The sequence below is a fragment of the Narcine bancroftii genome, chromosome 13, assembly GCF_036971445.1.
Source record: "Narcine bancroftii isolate sNarBan1 chromosome 13, sNarBan1.hap1, whole genome shotgun sequence".
In the NCBI taxonomy this organism is placed as follows: Eukaryota; Metazoa; Chordata; class Chondrichthyes; order Torpediniformes; family Narcinidae; genus Narcine; species Narcine bancroftii.
Window position 1 is genome coordinate 23,731,866 of NC_091481.1, and position 18,757 is coordinate 23,750,622.

The window sequence follows — 18,757 nt, forward strand, 5'->3', positions numbered from 1 at the left end:
TTAAAAATTAATCACCTAACATTGCGGTCACTGTACTTCAGATATTTTCCGATTGTGACAATTAATGTCTGAATGATAAAGCTGCTGTGAAGTGCCTTAGGCCGTCTTTATACCTTAAAATTCTTATTAACATTGTTGATGCTATTAATTTTTCTTGTAATTCATTTCCTTGAACTACAAAGACTTTATATTCAAACCCTCACCATCATCAGCCCTTTTCAGTGAATAATTTTGCTGCAGGTTTAACCCCAGCAAAAGTCTTATATAAATATATAATGATTTCTCTCCGCATAATAATCCAGCTTCCTACCAATAAAACCCAATGTAACGTTACTTCCTTTACTCCATGATAGATCTCCTGCTTATCGTTCAGTGATTTTTGGACAAGTGCAAATACCCAGATTTATTATCCCCTCATCATTTAGAAGTCATTCTGATTTTCACCTAAATTGTCTAAAGTAGATAATTACACACTTCTTTCAAAGACATTTTACTGTCAATTTCTTGCCATTAGAGCTCTCACAAGAGTTCAGATGTCAGAGCACCTGACCCCACTCCTCTCACACTGTCACTGCCAATCACTAGGGACTGAAGGAAGGTTAGATGACCACAATCCAGCCGATAATTTTTATTGACTTATCTATGACATTCCTATAGATTATAAATGGCTGATACATGAGCACCGTCCAGTGCGACATCTATTTTCAACTTGCTACCCTGAAAATGACATCCGTCTATTTCCAATCTTGATAATTTGACCCTATAGCAATCATCAGTCTATGCAAATGTAACATCTTCAATAAGACCTGACCTTATTTTTTTTTAAAATTTAGACATACAGCATAGTAACAGGCTCTTTCAGCCCATGAGCCCGTGATGCCCAAGTGCACCCAATTAACCTACAACCCCTGGTACGTTTCAAACAGTGGAAGGAAACCCTGAAGAAAACTCATGCAGACACAGGAGAATGTACCAACTCCTTACAGATAGTGCTGGCTTCAAACCCTGGTCCTGATTGCTGCCGCTGTAATGGCATTGCACTATTCCACAACGCCATCCTTGCTGCCCGCTTGAGCCGTGCTGCTTGTGCGACTTAATTGATTATGGTCTTAAATGCATCAACAAATATATCACAACCTTTGAATTTCTGATATTAGCATCTTCTAAAAATTGATACGTAGAAGATAATTTTCCTTCATAGGATCAGAATACACGATTTCAGAATCTGCATCTGTAATCCTTGATTGTAAAGGAAATAAAAGACAACATGTTCTGGTTTGTATTACTGTTCAAAGTTTGATTTTACTGGTTATCAGTATAGAATTAAACATGTACTAATGGGTTATTTTCAAAAAATATTACTTTTAACGTCAAGATGTTGCAATTCATATTTTTTTTGCATTTATAAAACCCTTCTAAAACAATTTTTAATTATTTTCCATGTTCCCAGGAAATGAGCTTTATTAAAATTGTTTTTAATGTAGGTTATTGTATTCTGCTTAATGAAACTGAGAGTTTATCAACGTCAGATTGCAACTCATTCAGTGACAGTTTTAGGGACGACAGTTCATCCTCAGCAGTATCAGTCTTTTCAGATTCTGACAGTAGACCATCCACAGATGTCCCTAAAACTTCAAGTTCACTCTTAGCATCATTGATTGAAGACCTCAATTCATCCATGGTTGTTTCCAAGGATGACAATTTCTCACGAAACTCAGATTGTAGAGTTTCTTCGATTGAATTTAACATAGCTCCAATTTTTTTACTTTCTTTATCAATTTCACCCACATTTTTTTCCAATTGCTTCAGCCTTTCATTGTATCCAGATTGAATTTCTTCAATCTGTTGCTCTTGACGTGATTCAAGACCTTGCAGACCATTTTGAAGATTGTTAAGCACTTTCTCAGTTTCCAGTCTTCCAAGATCGTCCAGATCTGCTTTCAGTGTTTGGATGTCTTTGCTGAGTGACTCCTGAGACTCAACAACACTTCTCATTGTGCCCTGCATTGAATCAAAATTGTAGAACTCTAGTTTTTCAGATAAGTGTGTTGCAGCTGTATTCAATGCCATAATGTTTTCCTCTGTGGTGATTATCCTGGATTCAAATTTTTCATGGTTCTTTTCTACATTCTCAGAAGCATCGATTGCTTCTGAAATAATGTTTTTTATTTGTTCATTCAAGCTCTTCTTGGTTTCCTGCATATTATGCCTACTTTGATCAATCTCTTTAGATATGCCATTGAGAACATTTTCAGCTTTAAAGACCGACTCTTTGAGAGCATCAAATGCAGACTGCTGTGAATGTAATGTTCTTTCCAACTGATCATACTTGGTGACTAAAGGGGTACTTTCCTGACTCTTTGTCTCAACAGTCATTTCTAATGAATCAATCTTTGATTTAATCTCGTCAATGTCATTCTGACTCTTCTTCTGTAGTTCTGTAAAAACAGCTATGTTATCGTGAATTGATTTGGTTAATTCTGTTAATCTTTCTTCCACTGTTTTTTCAAGAGATGTAAAATCTCTTTCCCTTGCTTCTCTCACGTCTTGAATGCCATCAGAAAGATCTCGCAGTATTTCATTCTGCAGTTTTTGTAGAGTTTCACCAATTTGATTTGCCTTGCTTTCACCCTTTATGACTGCACTGTTGGTCTGTTCCAGCTCCTGCTGATGGCCATGAAACTCTGATGCCAGTTTGTTAATTGTGTCTTTCATAGATTCCATCTGAAATACATAAAATGTTGCACAGATGCTGGTGAATGGGGAAATAACAGGATAGAGATTGAAGATAATTTAGTTAATTCAAACTGCAATAAATGTCACTTTCGTATAATTTACAGAATGGCTTTTCTTCATGAACCATGTCTACAAAACAAAATATTAATTCAATGTCCTCTTGTTTATGGATGATGTTTTAATGAATATACTCTTGAAAAAACTTCAAATAAATACACAGATAAAATAAATTCTGTACATGAGTTAGCAAGTTTGGAGATAAGAAAATAATTACAAAAGAACAAAGTAGACTAAGAATAATTGCCATTTTAACTTATTACTATTACATGTTATTACTTTCTTATCTAAAACTTACCTGCTGTAATTTGTGTGAGAGATACAAGGGCAACAAGTTCTTGCAGTATTTACTTAAAAACCTTTAAACAAAGGTTGCATAATTTTGAAGATAACCAACACTGAAATGAAGCTAATGTGGATGATTGGAAATTATGAGTTGTGTATTTCATAATCATTCCATTTCTAAGTGAAGGAAGAAGAGTAGTTCTCATTGCAATACAGAAAATGAAGCAATCCAGGTCTTTTAGCGGTAAGATCAAGGCAACATTGAAGCATGGCCTCATAAATGGCAAGTTACATCCATAAAAGTAGAAAGCACAAGTCAGAAGTATGATGGAATATGTTCCACTTGCCCAAATGAGTATTCCACACCGTGAAGCAAATCCAAGTTACGATTCCATACATTATTTTCCCTCTACCACCTGTAGCTGCAGTTTGTCATCTACAAAATACACTTAGACTATTCTGAAAGCACCTACAATCTCTACCACCAAGGAGGGTGAGGCCACCAAGCACATGGAAATACTACTAACTGCATTCACCTCCACAACAAGGATTACATGGTTCAAGAAGGTGGCAGACCACTACCACCTCCTCGAAAAACAATTAAGGGTGACCAATAAATGTCGGCGTCAACAACGATGCTCACATCTTGGTGAATGATCGAGAATAAAAGAAAGCTGCCAAAGTCCTAACACTTTTCACTCACTGTCGTCAGTGTCCATGTGCTTACGCACCAATGATTAATTGCTTCCACCGGCTAACATCAGCCTGACAAAAAAGCTTCAAAAACACAACTGTAACAAGCATAGTACTATTAATACTGCAAAATGTTCTGCATCTATCTTTAATAAATGCTGCAGTGCTGTTCTATATAGATTTGCTGGTCCTCACAGCGCAATTATCCAATGCAAAATCGTCAGAAGGAACTGGAGTAGATATAACCACCAGCCATCTTACATTTTATTTTGTTACCTACTGGATTTGATGTGCAACTTGTTACCCAAACATTTGTAGTTGAACTCATAACATCAAGTAATTCAATGTTAATACTGCACCAAGAGAAATTCAATTTGCATTAAAATTTTCAACTAAACTATCATTTTTCTCCGCATGGCTTCTAACCTTTATTCTTTAAATTTAGTGGGGAGGTTCACCTGTTCTGCCCCCAACTCAGTTTCCAATCCTGACAAATACGACTAGAAGCTTACACACATGCACGCAACTTTTCCCTTTATTTGCCCCTGTGCTCCACAGTTTTAAATTTATAATCAAACAATTCACGTAATTAAAGTGCACATTCCAGATTTTATTCAAGGTCATTTGCATACATTTTGGTTTGACCATGTAGAAATCACAGCACATAGACCCCTCATTTCAGGGCACTGTAATATTTGGCCCATTAAAATAATCATGTTTAGTACTTTGTTGTATTTCCCTTGCATGTAATGACTGCTTGAAATTTGTGATTCATAGACATCATTAGGAGCTGAATACCTTAGGTGATGCTCTGCCAGGCCTCTACTGCAACCATCTTCAGCTCCTGCTCATTTTGGGGGCTTGACCATTCAAGAATTTTCCAGTTTTTAGCTTTTAAAAACGCCTTTGTTGCTTCAGCTGTGTCATTGGTTGTTATTATGAACGCACGGAGTGTAAGGAATAAAATGGATGAGCTTGAGGCGCAAATGGCAATGGGAGATTATGACATTGTCGGAGTAACGGAGACATGGCTGCGGGAAGGGCAGGATTGGGAAATAAATGTTCCCGGGTACACGTCCTATAGAAAAGACAGAAAGTTAGGAAGAGGAGGTGGGGTAGCTCTGTTGGTAAGAAATGAAATTCAGGCGTTTGAAAGGAAAGACATTGAAACAGGTGGGGTAGAGTCTGTTTGGATAGAATTAAGAAATTGCAAAGGCATGAGGACCATAATGGGGGTCATTTACAGGCCTCCGAAAAGTAGCTCAGATATCGGTAGAAGTATAAATCAGGAATTAAGAGTGGCATGTCAAAGTGGTACCAATACGGTAGTTATGGGGGACTTCAACATGAAGGTGGACTGGGATAATCAGACGGGGGCAGGAACACAAGAGAATGAGTTTATTGAATGTCTACGAGATACTTTCTTTGAGCAGCTAGTGGAGGAACCTACCAGGGGGAAGTCGATTCTGGACTTGGTGCTGTGCAGCGACGCAGAGTTAATAAGTGACCTCGATGTAGGGGAGCCATTAGGCAATAGTGACCATGGTATGGTTACTTTTGAGCTGCAATTAGAAAGGGAAAAAGAAAGGAAGTCGGAAGCATCTGTACTGCAGTTAAATAAAGGGGATTATGCAGCTATGAGGGAGGAGCTAGCCAAAATAAAATGGAAAGATACACTAGCTGGGAGGACAACTGGGGAAAAATGGCAGGTATTTTTGGACATTTTTCACAGGATTCAGGACAAATTTATTCCAAAGTGGAGGAAAGGCTCTAGGAGATGCAAATGGCAGCCGTGGCTAATTAATGAAATCAAGTGCAATATCAAATCCAAAGGGAGTAAGTATAAGATAGCGAAGCGGAGTGGGAAGTTAGAGGATTGGGAAACATTCAAAGAGCATCAGAGGGTAACTAAGAAAGTCATAAGAGAGGGGAAAATGAAGTATGAGAGGAAATTAGCAAATAATATAATGGAGGATAGCAAAAGTTGTTTTAAATATGTGAAGAGGAAGAAATTGGTTCGGTCCAAAATTGGTCCATTAAGAATGGAAAAGGGTGGAATTATTACCGGAAACAAGGAGATGGCTGAGGAATTTAACAAATACTTTGCAACTGTCTTCACCAAGGAGGATATAGGTTACGGTCAGTTAGGGGGTAGTGGTCATGCGGTATCAAGAGACTTGGGGAACTTTCCTGGGGAAGTAGGGGATCTAATGGATATCCAGATCCAGAAGCAAGAGGTTGTGAGTAAATTGTTGGGACTGAGGGCTGATAAATCCCAGGGCCTGATGGGCTGCATCCCAGGGTGCTTAAAGAAGTTGCTATGGAAATTGTGGAGGCACTGGTCGACATTTTCCAAAGTTCCATAGATTCGGGGGAAGTCCCTGAGGATTGGAGAGTGGCTGATGTGGTGCCGATTTTTAAGAAGGGAGGGAGAAAACGGGAAATTATAGACCAGTCAGCCTGACGTCAGTGGTGGGGAAGATATTGGAGTCCATCATAAAAGGAGAAATAGCAGAACACTTAGGCAGAAATAATAGTATAAGGGCTAGTCAGCATGGATTCCTTAAGGGTAAGTCATGCTTGACTAACCTGGAATTTTTCGAGGATGTGACAAAGAGGGTGGACTTGGGAGAGCCAGTGGATGTGGTGTATTTGGATTTCCAGAAGGCCTTTGATAAGGTACCGCACGGGAGACTAGTGGGCAAGATCAGGGAGCATGGTATTGGAGGTAAGGTGCTGACATGGATAGGAAATTGGTTAAGAAATAGGAAACAAAGGGTTGGAGTAAGCGGGTCTTTTTCAGGATGGCAGGATGTGACGAGTGGAGTTCCGCAGGGATCGGTATTGGGTCCTCAGTTGTTTGTAATTTATGTAAATGATTTGGATGAGGGGATTATTAATAACATGAGCAAATTTGCAGATGACACTAAACTGGGTGGCGGTGTGGGGTGTGAGGAGGATGTCAGGAAAATGCAGAGGGACTTGGACAGGTTGGGGGAGTGGGCTGCTGAATGGAAGATGACGTTCAATGTGAGCAAATGTGAGGTTATCCATTTTGGGGGCAATAATAGGAAAGCTGAGTATTATTTAAATGGAGACAAGCTAGGGAGTGGGGAGGTGGAAATGGATCTGGGTGTACTTGTTCACCGGTCACTGAAGGCTAACATGCAAGTTCAGAAAGCTGTGAAGAAGGCAAATGGCATGTTGGCTTTCATAAAGAGAGGATTGGAGTATAGGAACAGAGACGCCCTTCTGCAGTTGTACAGGGCCCTGGTGAGACCCCACCTGGAGTATTGCGTCCAGTTTTGGTCTCCAATTTTGAGGAAGGACATACTAGCTATAGAGGATGTGCAGCGCAGATTTACAAGTTTAGTTCCAGGGATGGCGGGGTTGACATATGCTGAAAGGCTAGAAAAACTGGACTTGTATCCGATGGAATTTAGAAGGATGAGGGGGGACATGATTGAGGTATACAAAATCATCAGGGGGATAGACAAGGTGAAGTCGGATTACTTGTTCCCAATGATGGGGGAGACGAGGACTAGAGGGCATAGTTTAAGAATACAGGGTAGGCCCTTTAGGACGGAAATGAGAAAACATTTTTTACCCAGAGAAGTGTGAATCTGTGGAATGCTCTGCCACAGAGGGTGGTAGAGGCAGATTCGCTGATTATGTTCAAAAGAGAGTTAGATAAGACTCTAGTGGACAAAGGAGTTAAGGGTTATGGGGATAAGGCTGGAAAGGGGTACTGATAGTAGTGATCAGCCATGATCTGTAAAATGGCGGTGCTGGCTCGACGGGCCAAAGGGCCTACTCCAGCTCCTATTGTCTATTGTAGGATGAAGTGTTGTCCAATGAGTTTGGAGGCATTTGCTCGTGTTTCTATACACCTCGGAATATATTTTACAACTGCCATTTGCAGTTACGTCATAAATGAAGTGTACCAGTGCCTGTGGGAGCCATATATGCCCAGTTGCCCATTCAGAGCCAGCTCTCCAGCGCATGACGTCCTGTTTTGTGGAAACTGCCAAAATGTTTGGCCTGGAAGTCAGCCTGAAGAAAACTGAGATCCTCCATCAGCCAGCTCCCCACCATGACTACCAGCCCCCCCCATATCTCCATCGGGCACACAGAACTCAAAACGGTCAACCAGTTTACCTACCTCGGCTGCACCATTTCATCTGATGCAAGGATCGACAAAGAGATAGACAACAGACTCGCCAAGGCAAATAGCGCCTTTGGAAGACTACACAAAAGAGTCTGGAAAAACAACCACCTGAAGAAACACAGCATGTACAAAGTCGTTGTCATAACCACGCTCCTGTTCGGCTCCGAATCATGGGTCCTCTACTGGCATCACCTACGGCTCCTAGAACGCTTCCATCAGCGCTGTCTCCGCTCCATCCTCAACATTCATTGGAATGACTTCATCACCAACATCAACATCGAGCTGGCAGAGTCCGCAAGCATCGAATCCATGCTGCTGAAGATCCAACTGTGCTAGGTGGGTCACGTCTCCAGAATGGAGGACCATCGCCTTCCCAAGATCGTGTTCTATGGCGAGCTCTCCACTGGCCACCGAGACAGAGGTGCACCAAAGAAGAGGTACGAGGACTGCTTAAAGAAATCTCTTGGTGCCTGCCACATTGACCACCGCCAGTGGGTTGATCTCGCCTCCAACCGTGCATCTTGGCGCCTCACAGTTCGGTGGGCAGCAACCTCCTTTGAAGAAGACCACAGAGCCCACCTCACTGACAAAAGACAAAGGAGGAAAAACCCAACACCCAACCCCAACCCACCAATTTTCCCTTGCAACCGCTGCAACCGTGCCTGCCTGTCCCTCATCGGACTCGTCAGTCATCAGTCATCAACGAGCCTGCAGCAGACGTGGACATTACCCCTCCATAAATCTTCATCCGTGAAGCCAAGCCAAAGAAGAAAGATGACAGCCCTAACATCATGTTTCACAGATAAGTTAGTCTGCTTTGGATCTTGGGCAGTTCCTTTGTGCCTCCACACTTTGTTCTTGCCACCACTCTGATACAAGTTAATCTTGGACTTATCAGTCCACAAGACCATTTTACAGAATTCTGCAGGCTCTTTTAAATAGTAAACTAATCTGGTCATCCTGTTTCTGTGGTTTACACCTTGCAGTGTAATTTCTGTATTTCTATTCATTCACCATAGAGTAGTCATTGACACATCTTCTCCTGCCTCCTGAAGTGTTTCTGATCCTGTCAGACAAGTGTTTAGGGATTTTTCTTCATGATGATGAGAATTCTTCTGTCATCATTAGTGGAGATCTTCCCTTTGCAATTACTTCGCTCCCCAGTACGTTTTCTTCTTAATGATGTTCCAAACGGTTGATTTTGGTAAATCCAAAGTTTTGGTTGACATCTCTTCCAGTTTTATTCTTGTTTTCAGCCTCATAACGGCTTATTTGACTTTCATTGGGCACAACTCTAGTCTTCATGTTGAAATATGGCAACTCGAGACCCCAAAGGTGATACCTGCACCAACATACCTGAGTAATCATAAAGACTTGTGAAATCAATTGTCCCAAACATTATGATACTCCGAAATAGGGGAACTATGTCTACAAAGTATTGTGATTTCTACATTTTTACAAATAACCTTGAATAAAATTTGGAATGCGAACTTCAATCACATTTGAATTTAAAACTGTGGAGCACAGGGGAAAATAGAGGCAAAAAAAAGTGTCTTAGTCCCAAACATTCTGGCTGTTTATTTATATGAATGAGGTGAAGACACTGTACAGTACTAAAACTTATTAAGGTTTTAGTAGTTCATTACCAGATTAAGTGAGCTAATTACATGCAGTGCCTGTTGCAAGAGAGCAAAATATATTGGATCCTGTCAATTCTTCAGAAAGCTCATGGGAATTGAATTTTGAGTTCTGTCACATAAAACAATAAAAGATAAAAAATATAGAATAATTTAACACAAGTTGTTGATGATAGAATTCTGGAAGTTACTATTTATGCTAAACTTTCAGGGTTAAAAGTTTGATTTTTAAAACATTTTTTGTTTTATCATTAAAAAGGCAATTAAATTACTGTATATTTAATGATGAAAAAAACTTTTATAAGGTGGACTTTAAATAAGAATCTCTGTAAGCAAAGATCAAACTAGTTGCACAAACAGTCTCACAAACAGGGGAGCAAACCAAAAACGTCAATGCTCTTTGGCATGTTGTTGAGAAACACCTACTTTCAACAGAGGTAAATGACCATTTGTACCCAACTGAAGATGCACATTTCATGCAAGATCATCCCTGGAAACATTGCCTTCCCTTTATGCTACTTCCATTTGTAAGCCTACAGAGATCTTGGCAGAGCTTGCAAACCCACCACCTTTCAACTCTGGAGTCTGTGCTCTCTACTGAGTCAAACTGCCAAGTACCTCAAATAACTGCAGATAGAAATTACTTCAACAGTTAATACTTTGGATGCCTTTGTTCACTTTATGAAAGCCTTCTGACATCAAATAAATAAAATTCCACAAACAAACGGAAATGTAAAATAAATGCTTCTCTATTAAATTTCTTTTATTGCTGACATATGTTTTAAAGCTTTTGTTGCCTCATGGTACAGGTGTGCTGGCACCAAATGTGCAGACTCCCTTTATAAAATCTAACAGATCTCGGAAAAGGGGATGTCAATATTTATATGGTGCCCTCAACAGTGCTAAAACATTCCAAGCATTTAACACTTCTGTGCCTCTCTCAATCTGCTGTGGTAACAGCAATGTGAAATAGTATAAACTTGGATTTTAGCTGTTCTTCCATCATTCAGAAAAAGCTCACCCACCAGTTTATATCAATTTTTAAAATGCTGTCTTGGTTCGAGGCTAAACTGTGTATATATCTGGTGCAGTTTTATTCTGTATTTTAATGAGGAAAAAGAAAATGAACCTTTCAGGTTCAATGTCCCTAGTCAGAACTGAGAAAATGGACAGGTGAATGGTTATTAAAAATGAATATGATTTCTAGTATCTTTGGAGGATGGAATAGAAGTCGACAAAGCTGACAGCATTCCTATGGAAATAAAAGGATAATGTATAAACTATTAGATAAAATTGAAAATACTAATCTATACCTAATATCTATACTGCACCCTTCAGAATTCCTCCACTCCTGTGATCTTCAGACTTTTAATCTGTCTCCTGACTTATGCTATCTCTTTTATTCTACTAAATCATGCAGTGTCAATTCAATTCTTAACCCAGGTCTTCCATTTTAATGAAACAGCTGGAAACACCCAAGTGAAAAGTGCAATTTGGGAAGTGCACAGTGGACGTATTCCACATAGACCAATGACTTTATTTACAAATTAATAAATGTTTAAATTAGTTTATAATTGGTGCACCATTTCTAAACTCCATTTATCATGGAAACATACTTAGCATATTAGACTGTTTCTTTAATCAATGCTTTGTATATTCAGCAAGGTAAGGTGCACTGCCAGCCCTGATTTGAGGTAATGTAACAGGACCAGTAAGTATTTTGAAGCTAAGAAGATAGTTGGTATTAGGATCATAATGAAATCAAAAGTTGAAAATAAATGTTTTGTATTCAAAAATTAGAAAACTTTAGGGTGATAAGACACTCAGACTACATTAGTGGGGTAAGGAAAAATATCAGACGAAACAATGAAATTACACTGGGAAGAACTTGAGCATAATAAGAGAGTTCAGAGTTTCTACATGGAATTTCCTTGATCATTAAAACAACAATGAGAGTCCAGTGGAAATCCTGGAAAGGGCACAGCATAAGATTGCTTACTCGGTGTAACAAGGGTATTTTGTTGATAAAAAGAGAGCAATATACAAAATGAAAAATAAGATAAATGTGGTGGAATAATCCTGGAAAAGCATTGTAGAAAGGAAGGAAATTGAGAAATTAAAACAGCTAAATATAGGTGTTTGAAAAGACTGGCATTCATCAGAAAAGGCACAGGAAAATCTTACTTACTCTGTAGAGCGCGTCAAAAGAACCAAAGACTTGTTGATCCAAACCAAGGCTTTTATTAACTAAAAGACTGGAGCATATCACAAGTAGGTCGACCAGTCCAGAATGACCTGGTCTGGCTCGGAGCAATCCTTTAAGACCTGCCAGTAGGTGTGGCTACACTCTCAGCCAATCACAGTCATCCTACACTACCATCTGTACATATACACATTGGTGATAGAATCTGTACTATTACACACTCCAAGAGAGATGGAACTACAGGGTCACAGTTTCAGGAAATGTGAAAGGACATGATCACCAATGTATTATTTCTATTTTATCTGCTGTAATTGCTGTTGTCTTGCAGCAACCCATGCAGTGGGATCCCACAAACAATACATTGTTAATTGACAAAACATCTGTTTTGTGTGATTCCTTGGTTAAGAAATAATGACTTGGATAAGGGAGATAACTTCTTGACCTTTTTGCCATGAGGATGGAATGCACTCTTGAGCTGACTAATCTGATTTGTTTGAAATTAAATTAATAAAGAGGCATTACACAAACTAGGATGGTACTGCCAGAAATTTGGAATTTCATGACTGAAGTTTTTAAGATGTTCCATGTACTGAATCTCGTGAACAGATAGAGAAGAATTATATATCCACTAGTGACAGAATAAAAGAGTGATCACAGAAAATTTCAAAATTATTAACTTTTTGAGAGTATAAATTGGATTTTCCCTTCCTTTACAAATTAATAATGAGGAAGAATAGAGCCATCCAGTTCTTTAACAGCACAGATGATAAAATAATTTTGAAGGGAATTTGGTGAAGCAAGGTACACAGTGAAAGGACCGTGAAATAAAAATTAGAGTGAACTCAAGTGAATGGACAAGGTGCCATTATCTGTAATTTCCATGATTCAAGCATTTCAGATATTATCTGCAAAGTTCTCTTATCTTTATTTTCTTGCTTAACATATCGATTATATTTTTATCTCACATTCATTTTCTTGTTCACATAAGGTATATGGACTCACAAGCAGTTCGACCAGTCCATGTTTATACTCTACCTTCTTTCATCACCTACGTCAATCAGAATTATTCTCTCCTTCGTGTTTGTCCAGTCTCTCCTTCATATTTTCTATACTTTTTAATGAAACTACCTCCTAACAGCAAGCTCCATGTTCTCACCAGTTTATTTGGTTTATTTTGAATTCGCTATTGGATTTCTTGGAGACAATCTTACCATGATGAGATATAATTAAAAAAAACAGAAAATACTGAGCATGTTCAGCAGGTCAGGCCACATCTGTGGAAAAAAAATAAAGTTTCAGGTTGAAGACCATCAGAAATGGGAAAGAAACAAAAGAAGCTTGTAAAGCTGCATGGGCTAAACCTAGGGTGACCAAGTAGCTGTAAAAAAAAAGGTTATCTGGTCAAAGAATGAATGAGAGCAGTAAGAGAATGAGGGCATATGTAAAAGAATGGAGAGGAGAGAATACAGGAGTTGCAAAATTCAGATAAGGAGCACATGATCAGCATGCCAGGCTGCACATACCCTCCACTCCCAGAAGAAGAAACATAACAGAAAAAGAAGGGTAAAGTAACACCAAACAAGCCAAGACAATATTATGGATGGATGACTGAAATCAAGTTACCTCCACTGTTTAATTTAAAATTATGTTCAGAAGCCTGTTACATGGCCAAAATGGAAGACTAAGTACTGTTCCTCAAGATTGAGATAAGCCTCTCTGTGACAATATTGAAGTCCACAGGTCAGAGGGGGAGTTGGATGGAGAATTAGAAAGAACGGGAAGCCCATGGTCATTACTGTGGACCATCTGCTCTGAGAGACCCTGGACTGAATATAGGGGCCCTGCTCACCCAATCTGCGTTTGATTTTCCCAATGTAAAAGACACCACATGTTGAACACTGAATGCACTTGGCTAAATTGTTATAAGTGCAAGTGAATCAATAAAGCGATGATCTCCAGTTATGTTTTCCCAGTCTCTTGATATCAACTTCAATCAAGATCCTTTATAAAATGTTAATGACTTCTATTTGGTTTCCTCTCAGGTTCTTTTTCTCAAGGAACCCACTCCATCCATCCTTTCCTGATGTGTACACCCTTGTATTCTTTCCATCTCACTTTCTCTCATGTCTTTTTGTAATATGGCAATCAAAATTGTACTCTAGTGTGGAATAACAAAGGTTTAATACAGATTAAACTTAACATAATGGGGAGTTTTTCATTTTTACCTATTTGCCTTCTTTGACATGGTAGTAGCTGGATAGCTTTTTATCTATCTGCCCTGTTTGATATAAACACCTCACAGAGACTGCAGATTGATTTAAAACCAACGTATCTCATGCATTAAGGTGACTGGATGTGAAGTGCAGAAATTTGACACCATAGTTATAATGACACCAGAACCAAAGTTATAAAGAAATTAATAGGAAATATTTGTCAATGAACATCCGTACAAAAGCCACAAAGGAGACTAGAGCCGTGCTAAACACCTCAAGAGTGTGGTGGAAGCAAATCATTAAAAAGAATTGTTAATGGAGGAAGTTCAACCATAGGATCACAACAGAGAATGTGGTTGAGCCCGAGTGAAACGGAGACAAATTATGCTCTTACTTGGTGAAGAACTGTTTCCATCTTCTTCGCCAGTTCATTGCTTTGCAGGGACGTCTCTTCGTTCCTTTGGTGGAAATGTTGGATCTGCTCCGAAAGACTGTGGATATACCAGCCGAAAGCTGCAGCCGATGCAGCCAGGATTAAAAAGAGCGCAACATTCATCACCTTCCCAATGGTCGAAGCCGACTCTGTCCCCCCCTTGCTTCCCTTCGAGCTCCTCTTTGCCACGTCATCTTGCAGTCTGGGGGAACTGCGATCAGAATGATTTTTATGTTTCTGCTTCATGGATGTCATACTGCTACTACAAATCAAAGAAAGGGTCGAGTCGAGCGATTTAGGACCAATAAAAAGTGGCCTGCACAAAAGGCGACTTTCGGAGCCTCTCGGAGGAGGAGCAGGAGCCGCTTAAATCCGATACCTTCCAAGTTCTCTGGAATCGCTGACAGACCGCAGTGATTTGCTGAAGTTGGGGATTGTGGCTGCCACGTATTCTGGGAGGAGAACCAGCTCTTTTGGGGTGTGCACCTCACTTCAATGACCTCCTTGGGGCTCCAAAATTTCTCGTTCACTTGGGCTTTGAACCTTTCTGTGCGCTACCTCCGCCCCACTTGGATCACTTGCTTCAAACGAGGTCAATCGGGCGGCAGTTAAACCACGACCATACAATTGATAGCGATGATTCCCCGAATCCGAACATGCCCAATCCGAAAGATTAAATAACGGTTACGGCCCATTGTCTGGAAAGGAACCAATAAGGCTTTCTCCTCGGGACCACGAACACGGATTTTGTTCGGATTCCTTTTTTGCTGCCATTGCAACGTGGCAGCCTGGCTTCCGAGCGCCAGAAGAGACGCATTAGACGAGACATGTCTGCGAAAGCTGTAACATCTGCAGAATTTTATATGTATATTGTTAAAGAGCGCAGCTTCTCTTGCTTCCTCGAGTATAATACCAGTCAGGGCAACTATTTTGAAATGACGCCTCTTTATCGACTTAACCAGCTATAGAATGTGAAAAATGGAAAGAGGAGTGGGACATTCAGTTCCTTCAGCTCTGCTCCGCCATGAGAAAGATTCTGTTTTCTTCCATGCTTTATCATTTCCCCTTTCTCTCCTCGTACACCATAAATCCGTAACCAATAGAGATGCTCTCAAAGCATTAAAAGGAATGGCCACGTTGGCTATGACAGCTGATAAAAAGCAAGAAACCCATTGAATGGGTTGCACTTTTATGATCTCTATTTAATTGCAGACTTCACTGCATCTCCTTTCCAAATATCACCTCCATGTATCAAAGGGCGAAGCGACGCTTTGCGAAAGTCATCGGAGAGCTATCTTCTGGCCCACAGATTATTTGGTTGAGATGCCAATCAACCATTTATCTAAATAAACCAGCGAATGCCAGTAGGAAATAAAATCTGAGGCCGGGGCTTGAAGAAATCCCTTGCGTCAGGCCAGTCACTTCAAAAAAAGGATATTAAGGGGAAAACGTTGCCTCGGCGAGAGCCAGCTATTGAGTGTCTCAACGCCCAGCGGTCAGCCTTTTACAGGGAGGAGAGTTTATTCAGCGGTGCATATTGGAAAAAAAATCAAGGAAATTGAGAAAAAGAAGTCTTTTGAAAGTGGTGTCCATCAGCTGGCAGTTAGATTTTAGAGTGCATACATAACATCAGGCTCCTTCCTGCGGGAGAGGCAGAATTGCCATTTGCACTTTAGCAGTTAAAAAAAAACTGGACACATAGAAAGAAATATAAACAAATTGCCTGACAGATTTTTTAAAAAAATGCAAAAGTAAGTCCCTGGTTGAGTTTGTTGTTGGTGGAGCTGTTCCTGAACTTGGTGGTGCGAGATTTGTGGCACCAATACTGCTTTTCCCTCACGGGAGTAGCGAGAAGAGAAAGTGCAGTGGAAGGAAACTTTAGGCGATCAGTTGACACAATTGCAAGCGTACACCCAAGTTTTTATATCTCTTTTTGTTGTAAAACATTGTTTTTTTTTAATTTTTTATTTTTCACACCATAAATCACAATAGCCATGATATACACTTTTTCTTTTTCACACATTTACAGTGATTTTTTTCTCCCCCCCCCTCCCTCCTCCCAAGCCACCCCCCACCCCCCCCCCCTCATCCATTTTAGGTATACCATCATCTAGGTTGCATTAATTCAGTCAGACAATGTTGTCATTCAACAAAAATACACCAGAAATTCTACAGAGTCCATTCTTTTCTTTTGTTGACGGGGCAGAATATACCAAGAAACTGGCGGGGCTGTAGCCTATTAACGACTCTGTTACAAAGACAGACATTTCAATAAACGCCGACAATATATTTCAGCGCCTGGATTTAAAACGAGAAACTCTAAGCGTTTTACCACAGACAGCGATGGATAAAATATTAATGATAGGAATAATTAATAGCCATCGAAAAATTCATGGGCATAGCTAAATCAATTGCATTATACAGGCGCTTTGTGAAAAAACTCTAGATTTTGATTATTTCATTCGAGTTCATGAACTCAACCACAGAGTGTTCCGACGTTACTTGGAAGAAAATGATGTTCGGTGCTGCGATGTGCCAATAATAACATTATTGTAAAGCCCTCCAAAAAGTAGATACAGCCCAGGACAATCATTTCAGGACTCTTACTTGTGTAATTAATTGATTTTCTTTTTGTTCACTATGTACTCATGTTTACAATTGTTTGTTTATATGTTTTACACTGTGTACAGATATTTTTTGCACTAGCAATTAGTGGTAATTCTGTTGTGTCCACAGGAAAAAGAAATCTTGGTGTTGTATGTTATGTCATGTATGTACTCTCTGACAATAATAACGAATTCTGAAATTACGCACCAAAGGCTGCCCGAGAAAGAATGATTGGATAGCCAGTAGCCAGGGAAGTGCCTTTTCTAACCAGCATTTTAATTCAGCTTTTAAATAACTTCAACATTAGATTGCTGAGCAGAGTGATACTATTCTGCGATCCATAAAGCATTATGAAAAGGTTCGAGATCAAGCCGCAGCGTTTTAGGGCAGACACCGTCATTTTCCAACAGTCTACAAGTCTCAGAAGAAAACTCGGGAATGGAATTTTCAAGGGACATGGCGTTGCAAAAGACTGCATTGGCACAAGAGCAATTTTTATATATTCTTACGATAGGGAAGGAAGTCATTTGGTCAAGACGTATCTCAGAGCAATCCCATTCTCCCAATTATTTTCTTGTAATCTATTGTCTCACACGTGTCTTAACTCAATGATTCTCCCACCAGTCACTCATGGTAAGGATCATTTACATAAGCAAATTTACTCAACAACCATCACATCGCTGGGATGTGGGAGTAAAATGAAGCCCCGGAAGAAACCCACACGGTCAGAGGGAGAAAACTCCATACAGATAGCACCGGATATCAGAATTGGAACTCTAGGCATTGTAGTTGTGAGATCTACAAGAGCGCTGCTTCCACCAACGCTGAAAGTCCGCCTTCTTCCACACACGTGGCTTCCCTTCCATTACCATCAACTCAGCACTAACCTGCATCTCCTCCATTTCCCTTGGCCCCTTCTGCCCCAGACTTAACAAACTCAGGATTCCCCTTGTCCTTATCTCCCATCCCACTAGCCTCTGCAGCCAAAATATTATCCTCTGTAATTTCCACCATGTACAACATGATCCCACTACCAGACACATCTTGACCCTTCTCCCCTCTCCGCCTTCCTCCGTGATTCCCTTGTCAACTCATCCACCCCCCCCCCCACATCTTCCCCCGTGGCTGCAGGATGTGCCACACCTACACCCACACCTCCTCACTTAACATCTTTAAAGTGAAGTAACACTTCATGCATATCTGCAGGAGTTATCTATTGCATCCAGTGCTCCCTTTGTGGCTGTGAGAAACAGAAGTACCTTCACAGAATTTGCTCGAGACAAAAATTGAGAACAAAGAACATTTATTATACAACAATGCAAAATTGGGTGCTTCCCCTTACCCTGGGAATACACACACATACTGGGGCTGACCCAACTTTTATACATTTCATTTCAGTACAGAGATACCTTCCCCCCAACATTCTTCTGCCTCCTGGATTGGTTTAGCATTAGGTAATTCTGCCCACGTGGATTCTAACTTCTTATCAGTTTATGTGCCTTCCTGCAAACTTGTTAGCCAGGAAGTATCATGTCTTTGTTCTTCACTCATTAATCAATCCCCAAGACTTGCTAAAGCTATCTACTTGTTATCTTGTTTTGAAGATCCTTAGTTTATTACACTTTTACAACCCTTCCTCTTGTTCCAGCATCCCTTCACCCTGATTTCACCCATAATACTTCATCTCTAATGAGCATTTGCTTGACTCCTCACATTCCAGTATCC

The 18,757-nt window shown here is 40.0% G+C and overlaps 1 protein-coding gene across 1 annotated transcript; it reads right to left on the minus strand.

The window, feature by feature from the left end:
* Positions 1-1,283: 1,283 nt before the first annotated feature.
* LOC138748920 (cytoskeleton-associated protein 4-like) lies at positions 1,284-15,098 on the minus strand. Its single transcript, XM_069909844.1, has 2 exons — positions 14,387-15,098; positions 1,284-2,724 (listed from the first exon to the last, which is right to left on the minus strand). The coding sequence occupies exons 1-2, from the start codon at positions 14,678-14,680 to the stop codon at positions 1,486-1,488; spliced, it is 1,533 nt and encodes a 510-aa protein (XP_069765945.1). The 5' UTR covers positions 14,681-15,098; the 3' UTR covers positions 1,284-1,485.
* Between the last annotated feature and the right edge of the window lie 3,659 nt (positions 15,099-18,757).

Coding starts and splice junctions, on each gene's coding strand:
- LOC138748920 (XM_069909844.1), bottom strand. CDS start 14,680: ATGACATCCATGAAGCAGAAACATAAAAATCATTCTGATCGCAGTTCC. Junction 2,725..14,386: donor TGGAAACAGTTCTTCACCAA/GTAAGAGCATAA, acceptor TATGTATTTCAG/ATGGAATCTATGAAAGACAC.